The following is a 14,628-nucleotide window of genomic DNA, read 5'->3' as shown; positions in this document are numbered from 1 at the left end:
TCCAACCTGACCTTTCCCGTGTGGCTGGAGGCACCACACGTGGCACGTTTACTTTGAAAAAAAGTGCTAACTAACAGGGAATCTAACTTTGCTGCAGTCGTATGGAAGAGAAAAGTGCCCTGCTCCTAACACTGCATCTGAAGAGAGGCCACTGGGCACAAAGCACAGCAGGGTCGGCCGGGTCCTCCTCCAGTCACCCAGCTGAACTGGCTGCAGCGCGGCCAGGGTGCTGGTGATGCTCTGGCAAGACGAAGGCCGAGGACCGCAGCTCTGGAGGATGCCCCCGCGGCCCAGCGGACACCCACCCGGTCCTCCTGCTCAGCTTGCAGCTCCTTCACGCGCTCCAGCAAGCCCGCCTTGGCCCGGCCCAAGTTCACGGCAAGGCCCGTGATGGCGATGACGTCGGACTGCAGTTCCGGCGCCGGCACGTGGATGTTCACCTACACGGAGACAGGAATGGACCTGATGGAGATGGGTCCTGGACGAAGACACAGGGGCGGCCGGCTGCTGCACGGCTAAGAGCAGGAAAACGCACACTGCCAAGGGGCCCTCAGGAGGGCTCCCACCCAACACTGGCTCCAGGGAAAAGACTGCAAATCACGGTACCTCAAACTCATCCATCATCTTCCGGATCCCGCTCCCCTTCTGCCCAATGATGTACCGGTGAAGGTCAAAGGGCACCTCCACTTCGATGGTGACAGGAACCAGCGCCTGCAGGGAAGACGGTCAGGGGCAGGCCTGAGAGCTAGCAGGGAGCAGAGTGACCCTGTGAGAATTAGAGGGAGCTTCCTGGAACCTTCCGTGCTGTTCCGTCTAAACTGAGACCAGCACCCAGGCTTTTAACTCAAAAGAAGACACAAAAAAAGAACATGGAATCAAGGGGCACCTAGGTGGTGGTCGGTTAAGCGTCTGACTCCTGATTTCGGCTCAGGTCATGATCTCAGGGGTCCTGGGATCAAGCCCTGCATTGGGCTCCACACTTGGGGAGTCTGCTTGGGATTCTCTCTCTCCCTCTGCCCCTCTCCCCGCTTGCTTGCTTGTGCATGCACTCTCTTAAACAAAACAAAACAAAACAAAACATGGAATCCATTTTTTTAAGATTAATGCCAACAGGGCAAACTTTCAGACAGTCAACCGCAAGCTTACACTCTTAAATGTGACAGGCCACTTACAGTAACAAAACGAAACAGAACAAACCGAATCCAGGAAAAAAACCAGAGCAATCTGAGGCTTACAGAGGGGGACCAGTGGGGCTCAGACGCAGAAGCTGGCCCTGCCTCCCGGCCTCACTGATGTCAAGGACAGACTGTGGCCAAGCCCACGTGGGTCTCAGAGATGACAGCAGCACTTAAAACAGTGCCCAACAGGTAGGTGGCACTCAGTTAAGTATTCACAGCACAAAGGACTCATCCTTAGAAGTCCGAGATAGATTTGGTTCACTATGTGACAGAAAAGGAAACCGAGGCTGGAGACCACATGCCCCCTGCTGTCACTGAAACCCGTCAGTTCCGTGCCCGCCAGCAGCCCCCAGGTGCTGGGCTCTGCGCCCCGGGCCGGTGAGACCAGCGCCACCGGCAGTCAGCGTCAGGCCGCACCCACCTCGAGGGCTTCCTTGGCGGCCTCACACTTTTCTTTCCGGCCAGAGATGATGATGATGTCACACCTCCTGGGGGAGCCAGGGTCGGCCTCTTTGGCGTCCCTCCCGTCTCCGGCATCGTCCCCGTTCTCCTGGACTGACGGCTCTACACTGTGAACTGGGGAGACGAGAGGGGGGACAGCTCACATGCCGACTTTGCACCCTCCAGGCAAACACGTGTGAAGCACCCGCCACGTGCTGAGGGGGGGTGGGAAGACCCATACGCGCCTGGCTTCCTAGGAGGACATGAGTCACCTCAACTCAGGCAGAGCTGGTTACCTTGGAGGCTGGCGTGTGGGAGGCATGGGGTACGGCACCCACTGTGTTTGAGGGGCAAGGAGACTAGAGCCCAAGCCCTGGGGTTGGGACATGGCCGTGGGGAGGGGCCTACGACACAGGCTGGGAGGGAGGAGGGGAGAGGGCACCAGCTTCTTATGCTAGGAAGCAAGCAAGCAAAACTCAAGGATGAAGGGACAGGACACTTGACACACACGCCGGCTGGTGGGGGACCAGGTGTGCACCCGAACACAAACGCAAGGCTCGTGGGGCAGGACAGAATGCAGCAGTCTGTACAACAGAAACAAGTGTGAACGAGCAACAGCGGGACGCCGAAGCAATCACAGTCCCGCACCCAACTGCGGGGAAGGTCGGCTCTGCAGACACTTTCCAAAGTGGCAAAATTTGAACACCGACTAAATTCGGTAACAGTACCATATACTGTTAGATCTTCTGATTCTGATGACGGATGTACCCCAGTTATCGCAAATGATGTCAAAAAAAAAAGTTCTCATTCTTAGAAAGGAGCCACTAAAGATAAGTTTGAAGAGTACACTCCAATGACTTAGAAAAAATGACCGTATGCATAAAAGAAGGGGGGGCAAAAGAAAACAAACTGAATTTGAATAACGAAGATAGAAAATGCATCTTTATCCTATGCAGTTTTCCTCCATATGTACTCAGAACAGCCCGTGCGCTCTCAGGGCAACAAGAGAGTCAGTGGCCGCGACCAGCTCTGTAGAGGACAGAGCACACGGAGTGGACACCATCGCCAACCGGACCAGACGCATCCACCGAGACCAGGCCACAAAGACGACACACTTGGCTGCAACCTGAGCGGGAGGCGGGTCTTGGGAAAGTCAGCTCTGAGACCCCTCGTTGTGCAGGTCACCTCCTGACTGCCTACCACCCGACTGTCCCCGAGGCACATGCAGAGCCAAGCGATAAGCAGGACGCTGGTGCGAGGGGCTGTGGTGGAAGGGCAGCCAGGGTGCCTGCCTCTCAAGGGGCAAGACCCGCCAAGTAGGGGTGCTGGGGGAGAGGCAGCTGCAGTGGACAGAGCAGAAGCAGCCCTAGCACACAGGTCACCTGGGACTTGTGAGAAGCCTCAAACCAAACTCAGGGTGGCAGCTGGGGCGGGTGCTTCCCTGCTTCAGAGGCCGCAGGTGCTCTGCCCTCCTTTGCCGCATCACCCGCTGCAAGCCGCCTGACGCTACAAGGGCACCCATCAGCCTGCAGCAACTGAGAGAGCCCACGTCCTAGGGAAGCTCCGGAACTCCCCAGGCAGGGCCCATTCACACACCTCCTGCTTCCCCACTCAGCACAGAGCTCACCGCTGGGACCCACCTGGGTTCTCCTCTCTGTCTGGGAACTTAATCTGAACATTATAGTCCCGAGTAATCTGCTGGATTCTGGAACCTTTGGGGCCCATGACAGATCGATGGAACTTCTGGGGTATGGCACATTCTATGGTCACCTGGGCTTCCTGGGGGGGTGGGGGGGTGCAGGGCACAGCAAGAAAGAAAAAAATAAAGGCAAAGGTTAACTGCTTAGGGTCAGTGCACATCCTCACCAGCCTCCATTCAGTCCTCCGCAGACACCTCAAGTGCTCCAAGTACAACAGGGTGGAGAGAGGAGGGGAGTGAGGCAGGAGCGAATGGGATGCCTCCTTCTGACACATTTCCCAGACACAAGAAAGTACTGATGACCCATCTACACAAAATGGCACCGAGGCTCGCTGCCGCCCAGAGCTGGAGTACAGCCATTTCTGTGCGTCCTGCACGGCTAGGTGCTGTCCCTGAAGGGTGGCTGCATGAGCCAGTGACAGCGAACGCTGGGGCTACGACTCCGTAAGGAGGCGCTGGGACTGATGCTCAGGGAAGTACTTCCCAGGCCGCGGCAGGGGAGTGCCAGGAGGGAAAACCCAACTGGTTTCCATTTGGATCCGCTCTGACAGGACCTCCCCTTTCGTCTCTTCTCTTCCCTTTGGAGAGAGGCTGGTTCCTTGCACAAACGGCATTTCACCACGTTTTAAAATGCTGCTGGTTAGGAGCAGTATTCCCTCCAACTGTCAGGATGAAGGCCAGAGGCTGAGAGCCCCTAGCCCCTCACTTTGCCCCTGGCTGTTGGGGCCAAGAACCCTGCCACCCTCCCAGGCACCTACCAGGTCCTCAATGATCTCCTGAATGCGCTTCTTGGCCGCCTCCACACAGTCCTTGGCACCCTTGAGGGTGACCTTATCGCTCTGTGTGCCAGAGCGTGGGAAGCTAACCATCACCCCACCATACTCTTCAGCAATCTCCCGCAAGACCTGGCCTCTTCGGATGACAAAATGGCGGTGGTGCTTGGGATCCACCAGCATGCAGTCTTCCACCACGTTATCCTGAGGCATGGAGGGAGGGGAAAAAGTAAATGACCCTGCTGACCAAGCCTGACAGGACAACCAAGGTGCAGCTCCCACCGGGCCTTACCAGGTTCTGGATGAGGGCCTCCAGCTCCTTCTGAGCCTCCCTGACAGCGTCCTCCTTCCCTATGATGGTGATCAGGTCCTGATCCTTGTCCTCAGCCGTTGGGAATATGATGCGGGCTCCAGTGTTGTCACGCACCTTGCGGATTTTGCCACCCCCTTTGCCAATGAGGAACTTGTGGTATTCTGGCTTAGCGCGGATGTCAACGGTGAAACTCTTGGTTTGCTGTGGAAACCAATCCCAGATACACTGGCCTGGTGCTACCTGCCTGGTCCCCTGAGCAGGTAAATAAGAGGGCCTAGGGAACAAAGGCCTGCGGCTATCAAGCCTCAGCAAAACAAAGGAATGGACACCCAGACAGGAAGTACTTATGGCCCCCTCTGCCGTCCAGACACTGAGATGGCTCAGAGCATGTACATTCACAGCCCCAGTCCTGCCACTTACCGGCAGTGACCCAAACAAAGCCCTGCACGCCGCTCTCCACCTACAGAGGGGACTTAAGTGAGCATGGCCTCGGGTGCTACGGGAGTGGGGGTGCCCCTGCACAGCAGGTAAGAGCCCACGGTACTGCCAGCCCCACCCCCAGGCACAGCACTCCTGCTCCTCCCCAAGTCGAGCAGAGTGCTCCCTGTCCAGGCCTCCCTCTGCTCGGGCTACAGGGGAGCCCACACACTAATAGCAAGGCTCAATCTCAATCTCGGACAGACCCAAGCCAACCAAGGTCCTCATCTGACACCAAGAAGCCAGGCCCCAGCAAAGGCCCCGACATGATGACCTTGTTGAGGATGCCAGCTCATCTGGCAGATTCACCAGGAGAGCACATGCACCTTCAGGCTGACTCAGACCCACACAATGCCTTCTCCTCTCCTTCCCTGTATTCTGGAACCTGGCACATAAGCATGAAGAAACACAAAGGAAAAGAAGGTCTGCCAGCATGCTAAAAAGTAACAAGCAAATGGATTTTGTTATCTTTGAACTGCTGATTTCCCAAACACCCCTGAGAGAGTCTTCAGACACAGACACTGGAAAATAGCAACATCATTAAAAAGCTAACAAGCTAGGTGAGCCTAGCCCAGCAACACGACGAAGGACAGCATACCTAAACCAAGTGGGGCTCATCCCGGAAAAGCAAGGTTAAACTTTAAAAAAACAAACAAAAAACCCCCACAAAAACACTTAAAAAATCTAATACATATGCTTAAAGGAGAAACCACGCTGTCATGTCAACAGATACAGAGAAAGCCTCCTACAAAGTCCCATCCCCGTTCCCGTTCCCGCGGTAGCTCTCAGCAAACTTGTAGCAGAAGGGAGCTTCCTCAACTTGACAAAGAGCTTCTTTGGAAGACCCACAGCTCATTTCCCACTCAATGTTGCAGGACTGAGCACTCTCCCCAAAGTTCGCCAATGAGGCACGGCCGTCCCCTCTCACCACTGCTCCTCAACACCGTACTGGAGGCCCAAGCGATGCAGTGAGACCACACCTACAGGTGTACTGATCAGCAGGAAAGAATTCAACTGTCTGTTCACAGACAATGTGTGTTACACAGAAAACTCAAAAATCCACAAGAAATGTTACTGGAACTGATAACTGAACTTTAAACCAGATGCATAAAACAAAGCCCATATAAAAATATCAGATATATTTCTACATGCTACAGTAACTAGAAATTAAAATGAATTAAAAGGTACCATTTAACAACAGCACTAAAAAGCAAAATAGTGAGGATTTAAATTGAACAAAATATGAATGAGATCCGCATGCTAAAAACTACAAAACACCAATGAAAAATCGAAGACTTAAAATTTAAGAACACAACCCAGAAAACTCCAAACTCCTAAGTTGTCAATTCTCCCCAATTTGATCTTTAGATTCAACACAGTCCCAGTCCAAATCCAAGCAGGATTTCCCCCTAGAAACCATTAAGCTGGTTCCAAATGTGCACAGAAGGGCGAAGATGCAGAACGGCCAGAGCAGTCTGAAAAAGCGCAAAGCTGGAGGGATCTCCCAGCCATCCCTCCCTATGGAGTTGCGGGAACACAGCAGGGTCCAGAAACAGACCCACACGTGGGTTCTGACAAAGGGGCAAAGGTGACTCAACGCAGAATTTCAGGGGTGATGGCCAAAACATTTTCACTGCAGTGGTGGTCACGTGAGTTTGTTTATGCTCATCAAAACTCAGAAGTATACACTAAGAAAGGCGGGTGTTATCGTCTATAAATCATACTTAAAAAAAAAAAAACCCAGGGGTGCCTGGGTGGCTCAGTCAGGTAAGTGTCTACTTTTGGCTCAGGTCGTGATCCTGGGGTCAAGGGATCGAGCCCCATGTCAGGGTGCAGGGAGCCTGTTTCTTCCTTTCCCTCTGCCACTCCCCCTGCTTGTGCTCAATCTCAAAGAAATAAAATCTTAAAACAAAACAAAAACAAAAACAAAACCCCAAACCAATAAACCAAACAGCAAATTTTCTGTATTGTGTAAGTAGGCTTTGACCTGCCAAGGCCTTTGTTCAGCAGCGGCAGAATCAAAGACACAAAAAGGTGTCTGAGGCAATTTCCTGACCTGCCACAACAACGAGGCGAGGATTTCTAGCAAGAGGGGGACACAGGGCCGTCACTCCCAGGCGTGAAGCTCACCTTCTCCTCGGCCAGGTGCAGGAGCTGCTTCTTGGCCTTCTCCACATCCGAGGCGGGGCCCCTGATGACAACAGTGTCACTTCCCGAGCCCTCCACCGGGAAGTGAATGTGCACCCCGCCACACTCCTCCATGATGGAGCGGATCAAGCGGCCCTTCGTGCCGATGAGGGAGTTGTGCAGCTTGGCAGGAATCGAGACCTCCAGCTCGGCTATGTTGGCCTGAAATGACACACGGTCTGTGAGGTGTGGGACACACGGCGGCACGCCCACTGCAGAGGGGCCTGGAGCCCTTGTGCTTGTGGGGACATGTGTGGGGGGCTGGGGAGGGGAGCAGCTCACACAGCATAGAAGGAAAGTCTCCGCATCACACCATAAAGCAGAGACACAACCGAGATGCCCATGGATCATCAGCCTTTCCTATTAAAACCCTGTCTGCCTCCAGTCAAGGTGAGACAACAGGGCCCAGATTTACCTCCTGTGAGAAACAATGGTGTTCAAGACACTGGAGATGGGAAACAAGCATAGTGAGCACTATGACGGTCCCCTGGCTGAGACCCTGCTTTGACGACACAGAGCTGCAGTCTGGGGAGAGCAGGACTGGTGGAAGCTGCGTGAACTGGAGTTTGCTCCCACACTGACATCACCGGGCGGGGAAGGACAGCAGTGCACAGTACTGTCTACACTCTGGGACACTGGGTGCAGGGAGGCCTCACCCCAGGAGTGGGAAGGAACACCCGAGACCAGGCACTGCTGTGACCCCACCTCATGTATCTTAAGAGCAAGTCCAAAGAGGAGCCAAGTACTTCAAAGTACCTTAGCAAAGCTAAGACATTTACAGGAATGCAAAAATATCCAGCATCCACCCAAGTAGACGTCCTAATTTCTGGCATCCAACGAAAAAATACCATTCAAAGAAACAAGAGAAATCACTCAGTGAGGAAAGAACAGAAAACAGCCCAGAAGTGACAGAGACATTAGAACCAGTGGGTTGAGAACATAACAAGCATTTTCACGACTGCACGCATGGTAAAAAAAAAACCAAAGGAAACACTGAGCGTGTCATGTGTAAAAATGAAATATTCCACCCTGAACTTCTATAGGTGAAAATGTCTGAAATGAAAAATACATTAGATGGGATTACAGGCAGATTAGACACTGCAGAAAATTAATGAATTCAAAGAAACTAATGGGGAAAAATACCACTTCTCCTTTCCACCCAAATAAATAACGTACCAGTGAACCACAGGACCACCTCCAGCCGGCCTAGCCCCAAGTAACTGGAGTCCCGACGGGAAGGACAGGAAGAACTACTTAATAATAATGGCTCCAGGGGCGCCTGGGGGGCTGAGTCAGTTGAGCCTCCGACTCTTGATTTTGGCTCAGGTCATGATCTCGGGGTCGTGAGATCGAGCCCCACAGGCTCTGCGCTCAGTGGAGAGTGTGCTTGAGATTCTCTCTCTCCCCCTTTGCTCATGCACACATTCTCTAAAAAATCAATCAGTCAATCAAGAAGGACCCCAGGTTTTCCAAATTTGACAACGTTAAAATCTTGGCATCCAAGAAGCTCAATCAACTCTAACCAACATGAAGAAAAGGACGCCCAGACACATGGTAACTTTCGTAAGGCTTGCCGCCCTTGTGACAATCCTAAATACAGCCAGAGGAAGTCTGTGCAGAGGAGGAAAGCCAAGGAGGACCTCAGATGTGTCCTCAGAAACACTGGGAAGGCCCTGAAGCAAAGTCCTAAGTCCTGAAAGAAAACCTCCAGCCTGCAGTCCGCCGCTGGGAACACAGAAAAGCTCAGCCTAGCTGGAAGATGGTCTGGCACCTCCTTACAGAACTAAACACACTCTGACTCTATGACCCGACTTACTACTAACACCGAGTGCAAGAAGCCAGTGTGAAACAGCACCGTGTTGTGGGGCTGGGGACGTGGACACGGAGACTCGGGTGATCAATGGGGGTTCGCAGCTTCTCAAGCTGCACTGCAACCAGCACAAAGTCACTTAGAGACAGGGCCTAAGTGGAGGATGTACACTAAAAACCCTAAAACAACCACAAAAATAAAAGTTATATCCAATAAGCCAAAAAGGAGATGAGTGGAGTAAGAAAATTATATTAAATCCAAAAGCAGACAGAAAAAGAGAACAAAGTAGATGGGGCAAACAGAAAACAAATGCAGGACACCTCCGTAAAACCACCATGACCAGGGGCTGGGGAGGGGATGGAGAGGGGTTTGCAGGTACAGCTTCTATTTGGGGAGATGGGAAAGTGCTGAAGACAACGGCGGGGACAGCCACACAGCTGATGCCCGGGGTCGCACACGAAGGTGGTAAATTTTGTTACGTGTATTTTCCACAATTCTAAAAATTAAAAAATTTATATTTAATCACACTTACTAAACAAATGTAATAAAATATGTAACATAATACATGATACACAGATTTACTAATGTAATTAAATGTAAAAATCTCCATTTAAAAGGCAGAGATTGGGGCATCTGGGTGGCTCAGTCGGTTAAGGTCTGACTCTTGATTTCGGCTCAGGTCATGATCTCAGGGTTGGGAGCTCGAGCCCCGTGTAGGGCTTCGCACTGGGCGTGGAGTCTGCTTGTCATTCTCCCACTGCTCCTCCCCCCGCCCACTCACTCTCTAATAAATAAATAAAATCTTTAAGATTGAATAAAAAAAGCTGCCTAAAAGAAACCCACTTTAATGAGAAAAAATAGATTTCAGAGCAAAGACAGTACCAAGGGTAAAAGAAGATAATTCTATAATGACACAAATTACACGTATCAGGAACATGAGACATCAGCAGTGAAAGCACAGTATGGGAATATTATGAAAAACTTTATGCTAAAAACCTTGACAACCTAGAAAAAAAAAAACCCTTGAAAGCTACAAATCTTAGGCGAAAAATTTGTGCACGCAGGGACCTATCACCCAGGAAAGAAACAAACCCGACTGACACCCAGGACAGCACAGAGGCATCTCAACATAGCTGCTCCATGTGAGGAGAGCTCGAGCTGCGAGAGCAAACACCATGATTTCTTTTGTACGAGGACACAGGAAACTCGACAATCCCGTGGCTGAAAGCAGATGAAGCAAGGGCTGCACAGGCAGAGCGGTGGGGTGGGGGCTGGCAGGACAGAGAGAGGTGCTGAAATGGGGTGCTGGATATGCTCCTTATCCTGAGTATGGAGAGTCCATGCATGTACAACATAGGTCAAGACTTATCAAACTGTATACTTTAAACATGAAGTTTCTTACATGTTATTTTTCAAAAATTAAAAAAAAAAAAAAAAAAAAAAAAAGATTGTTATGCCTTCAGGACAGGATGATTTCCAAGCACTCAAATCCAGTGCTACTGCTCAGGTCTAGTGGTAAGCACGGCCCCAGGCATGTGGCGGGAGGCTGGCCATGGGCCTGCACTGCTATGGGGAGAGCTGATGAGACACGATGACGGGGAGCCTGGCACATGCCCTATCACACAACACCCCATTACCAGGTCTTTCTGGATGGACAGGATGCGGCTCCGGGCGGCCTCACAGTTGGCTCGCTTGCCTGTGATGACAATGGTCTCTGAATTGCTGTTCTCTGCTGGAAGGTCGATCTTAGTGTTGCTTTCTTCCCGAATCTACCAGGAGACAGGGGACCATGAGAAGTGACTTCCCAGTTGAGACACTTGGAGCCCAGGGCTGGAAAGTAAGGCTCCCTCCTTCAACTTTAAGCCAGAATGGCACAGGACTTTGGGGGGCAGGCCGAGGGGAGCCAAGATTCAGGGGACAAGCTGGCCGGTCACCTTTTTAATGTTTGCGCCTCCTTTCCCAATGATGTTCTTGTGAAATTGTTTGAAGATCGGAACAGAAATTGAATAGCTATTTTCCACCTTAAAAACAAAAGAGGTGGCACCATTAACCATCATGCTGGACAGTGACGTGTCCCTTCATCCGTGAGGGAGTATGAAATGACAGGATTCGCTATTAGAAACACACACTTGGATCCTGCTCGTCTCCCCCTAGGACCTCTGACCTTTAGATGGAGGGATAACTTACCCAACAATACGCTAACCTGGCCACTGTCAACCGATGCAAAGCCACCTTGATAAAAAGTGGCTCCCCATAGAACCTGCCACCTGCTCAGTGCAAGGTCCGTAATGCAGAAGCAATGTGTTGGGTGCCCTCAACGGACACTATGGGTAGGAGGGAGTCCTGGCCACCAGGCTGAGAGAAGTAAGCCCAGAACACACAAACCCCACCACGCCGTGGCAGTGTGAACAAGCTCAGTGCTGGGAACGCACCCACCAGCAATCTGAGGCAGTGGTGAGCTCGGTCCAAGCCCCATGAGAAACCACAGAAAGCATGAGCCCATCTGCAGCCTTCCCATCAATAACCACCCTCAGCACTTTCCAAACTGCTGGCTCTCATTTCAGCTTCTTAAGAAAATAGCCAATCGATAAATGGCTCCCCACACTGCCTGTGCAAATCTCTCTCCTCACTGGATGGGACAGCTTATCCAGATATCTGAAGATCCCTTAAGGGAACAAGGAGCCTGAACCCCACCTGAATTCCACGGAACACTGAAGTCCTAGGAGTTGTCGGTGCCCCTGAGTGTGCCCCCCAAAGCAGGGGTTCTGATGGGATACGCCCCCCCAGGTCCCTCTGCCACCGGCAGCGCTATCACAACCAAGGATGGGAAACATCCCCCTACCAGATCTGCCACCATCTTCTGCATGTATTTTGTGCATTTTTCCACCTCATTCTTGGGCCCTCTGAGTTGAACAATATCACTTTTTTGTGCTGGGTCTGGAAAGTTGATGATAACCTGGAACAAATCATCACAAATTCAAGTTCAGTTACTGGTAAGGACTGGATTCTAAAATACTGAGTATCTCTAAGTGGCAATCAATCACTCCAAGGGGGCTGAAGAATGCCACTGGGAAACCTTTACCTCTGGGAATTTGTCACGAATTTCACGGATCCGTTCACCCTTCTGCCCAATGATTGTGCGATGGAATCTCTGCTCAATAATCAGATCCTTGGTGCGCTCGTTTTCCTAAAAGCACAATTCAAGTAGAGGACATTACAGCAGGAGGCTCCGGGAGCCCGGGGAGCACAGCAGTGCCCTGTGGCATCCTTGGGAGTCACCAGCCAGGAGAGAGCACCCGCTAGAAGACACCTGCTCTCTCCAACAACACAGGCTGGGCATTATTCTCTGGAAGGAAGTACAATTCCACAACCGAGCAGGGACTCCTCAACTGAAAGTGGTACTGCAAGGAGCCTTAGTCACCAGAGCAGTTCACTCGGCGCTTCTGTGCTGACCAGAACAAGAGACCAGGAGGCCTAACACTCTGCAGGACAGGTAGCGATCCTTCCTGAACACAGCATGGTTCAGACCACTGCCCTGTGTGGATCATTAAGAATGAATAATGAACTTGCATCGTTCTCACCCTCCTCCAGGTCTCACTAAAATGTCACCAGAAATACAAAAGAAGCAGAGCTGGAATAAAGAAAACATACTACCAGTCAACCATCTGAAAGAACTCAGGGGAGATTCTGGATCAGACTGGCACCATGTTTAAAAAGAAACAAGGGTTTAGGAGTCCAACACAGGCACAAGACACCCCAGACCAAGGGGGCCCTGGCCAGACGGGAGCTCAGGGATGGTCAGCGAACAGCGGGAAGCCGCGTGCACTGGCTTGCAGCTGAGGACAAGGGAATGTCTACTGTCAAAAGGGGGCCTCTGAGGTGAGGCTCCAGGCTTGGGAACTGGTGCCAGCAGACATGGGGGGCTTGCTCCCTTCCCCAATGAGGCACATGCACTGCCCTGCCTGAGGCTTTCCTGACGTTCTGCACGTGTCTGTGCTAAGCTAAGCTACGATCACTCACGCAGTAGGTAACGCCTCTGGATTCTGAAAGGCACCCGTGACCCCTACATGCAGCCAAAATGGAGAATCACTGCTGCATGGTTATCGGTTATCTGCGTCTGACACACACAATCCAGAAAAACACACCAGTGCCGGCAGCTTAGCCCAGGGAACAGGGCCCATGCCCCCACCCTCCAACCCCCCGAGTTGCAGAGAACCACACAGCAGGAATTTTCAACCTGAGCCCCATGTGGGAATCACCTGGGTGCTTTTAAGAATTGGTCCCTCAAGCATCACAGACACGGGTCTGGCCAAGGCTGAAGACCCAGCGGCAGAGCCCCAGGGCCTCCCTCATACAGGGCCTGGGCCCCAGCAAGTCAGAGCCACTGCAGAAGTGCGGGAGAAACTACGCCGCTCCCCAGACACAGGAGCCGCCCAAGGTCTCACCATCCGAGAGGCGAGCTCCAGCAGCTCCCTCTTGGCCTGCTGCACGCCCTGGGGGTCCCCCTCGATGCGAATCAGGTTGCTCTTCTCACTGTCGGGAGGGATGCGCACGGACACCTTGTACTGGTCTTTGATTCTGTTTACTTGAAAACACAGAAGGAAACACATTTTGGACTCAGAATCTACTAAGTTCCACCAGTGACTACAGCCTGGCAGAACAGGGCCAAAGCCCCAAATAACCTCATCAGTCACCCCACAAGCAAAGAGGATGATGAGGCCGCCAAAGCAAGCTTCTCCGTTCTCTCAAAGGAGCTGATGATGGTCTCCACCTGGATCAGGCACGCTGGCATCGTCCTGACAGCGTCCCGCGACTGACAGCTGGGGCCTCACTGTGGATGCGGCTCAGCTGGTCTGGGGTATGGCTGGGGCTTTACGACACTTAAAAGATCACAGCTGTTTCTTTTTTTTTTTTTCTTTACTTTGGATCTCTACTCCTGTATTGATTGATCATTTGGAAAATGATAGTTTACTAAAATATACAGTTGACACATTTATTATGTGATAATTGATAACTTCTATTTTCACCAGAAGTATCTTGAAGTATTCGAAAGCTTTTTAAAATTTAAATTCAATTAATTAACATATAGTGTATTATTAATTTCAGAGGCAGAGTTCAGTGATTGTCTTAACACCCAGTGCTCATTCCATACCGTGCCCTCCTTCATGCCCATCACCCAGTCACCCCTTCCCCCCACCCCCTCCCCTCCAGCAACCTTCAGTTTGTTTCCTGAGATTAAGAGTCTCTTATGGTTTGTCTCCTTCTCCGATTTCGTCTTGTTTTATTTTCCCTCCCTTCTCCTTAAGATCCTCTGTCTTGTTTCTTAAATTCCACATATAACTAAAATCATATGATAACTGTCTTTCTCTGACTGATTTATTTCACTTAGCATAACACCCTCTAGTTCCATCCATGTCGTTGCTAATCGCAAGATTTCATTTTTTTTGACGGCTGAGTAGTATTCCATTGTATATAGATATGCCATCTTCTTTATCCATTCTTCTGTCGTTGGACATCTGGGCTCTTTCCCCAGTTTGGCTATTGTGGACATTGCTGCTATAAACATTGGATTGCATGTGCCCCTTCTTTGCACTACATTTGTATCTTTGGGGTAAATACCCAGTAGTGCAATTGCTGGGTCATAGGGTAGCTCTATTTTCAACTTTCTGAGGAACCTCCATACTGTTTTCCAGAGTGGCTACACCAGCTTGCATTCCCACCAACAGTATATAAGAAGGTTCCCCTTTCTC

The 14,628-nt window shown here is 51.3% G+C and overlaps 1 protein-coding gene across 3 annotated transcripts in view; it reads right to left on the bottom strand.

Annotated features, from left to right (window-relative positions):
* Nucleotides 1-14,628, bottom strand: part of HDLBP (high density lipoprotein binding protein) — a 74,694-nt gene that overhangs the window by 6,984 nt on the left and 53,082 nt on the right. For all 3 annotated transcript variants that reach the window (XM_032430844.1, XM_032430932.1, XM_032431019.1), the window contains exons 12-23: nt 13,324-13,463; nt 11,961-12,065; nt 11,721-11,834; nt 10,813-10,899; nt 10,516-10,647; nt 7,012-7,230; nt 4,384-4,605; nt 4,077-4,295; nt 3,260-3,398; nt 1,600-1,754; nt 607-711; nt 306-440 (exon numbers count right to left, since the gene is read on the bottom strand). In XM_032430844.1, the coding sequence (XP_032286735.1) occupies nt 306-440; nt 607-711; nt 1,600-1,754; nt 3,260-3,398; nt 4,077-4,295; nt 4,384-4,605; nt 7,012-7,230; nt 10,516-10,647; nt 10,813-10,899; nt 11,721-11,834; nt 11,961-12,065; nt 13,324-13,463 (1,772 nt within the window). The remainder of the gene's footprint in view (nt 1-305; nt 441-606; nt 712-1,599; nt 1,755-3,259; nt 3,399-4,076; nt 4,296-4,383; nt 4,606-7,011; nt 7,231-10,515; nt 10,648-10,812; nt 10,900-11,720; nt 11,835-11,960; nt 12,066-13,323; nt 13,464-14,628) is intronic.

Source organism: Phoca vitulina, unplaced genomic scaffold (genome assembly GCF_004348235.1).
Source record: "Phoca vitulina isolate PV1807 unplaced genomic scaffold, GSC_HSeal_1.0 scaffold1, whole genome shotgun sequence".
Taxonomy (NCBI): Eukaryota; Metazoa; Chordata; class Mammalia; order Carnivora; family Phocidae; genus Phoca; species Phoca vitulina.
This window is presented reverse-complemented; position numbering and strand designations above follow the sequence as displayed.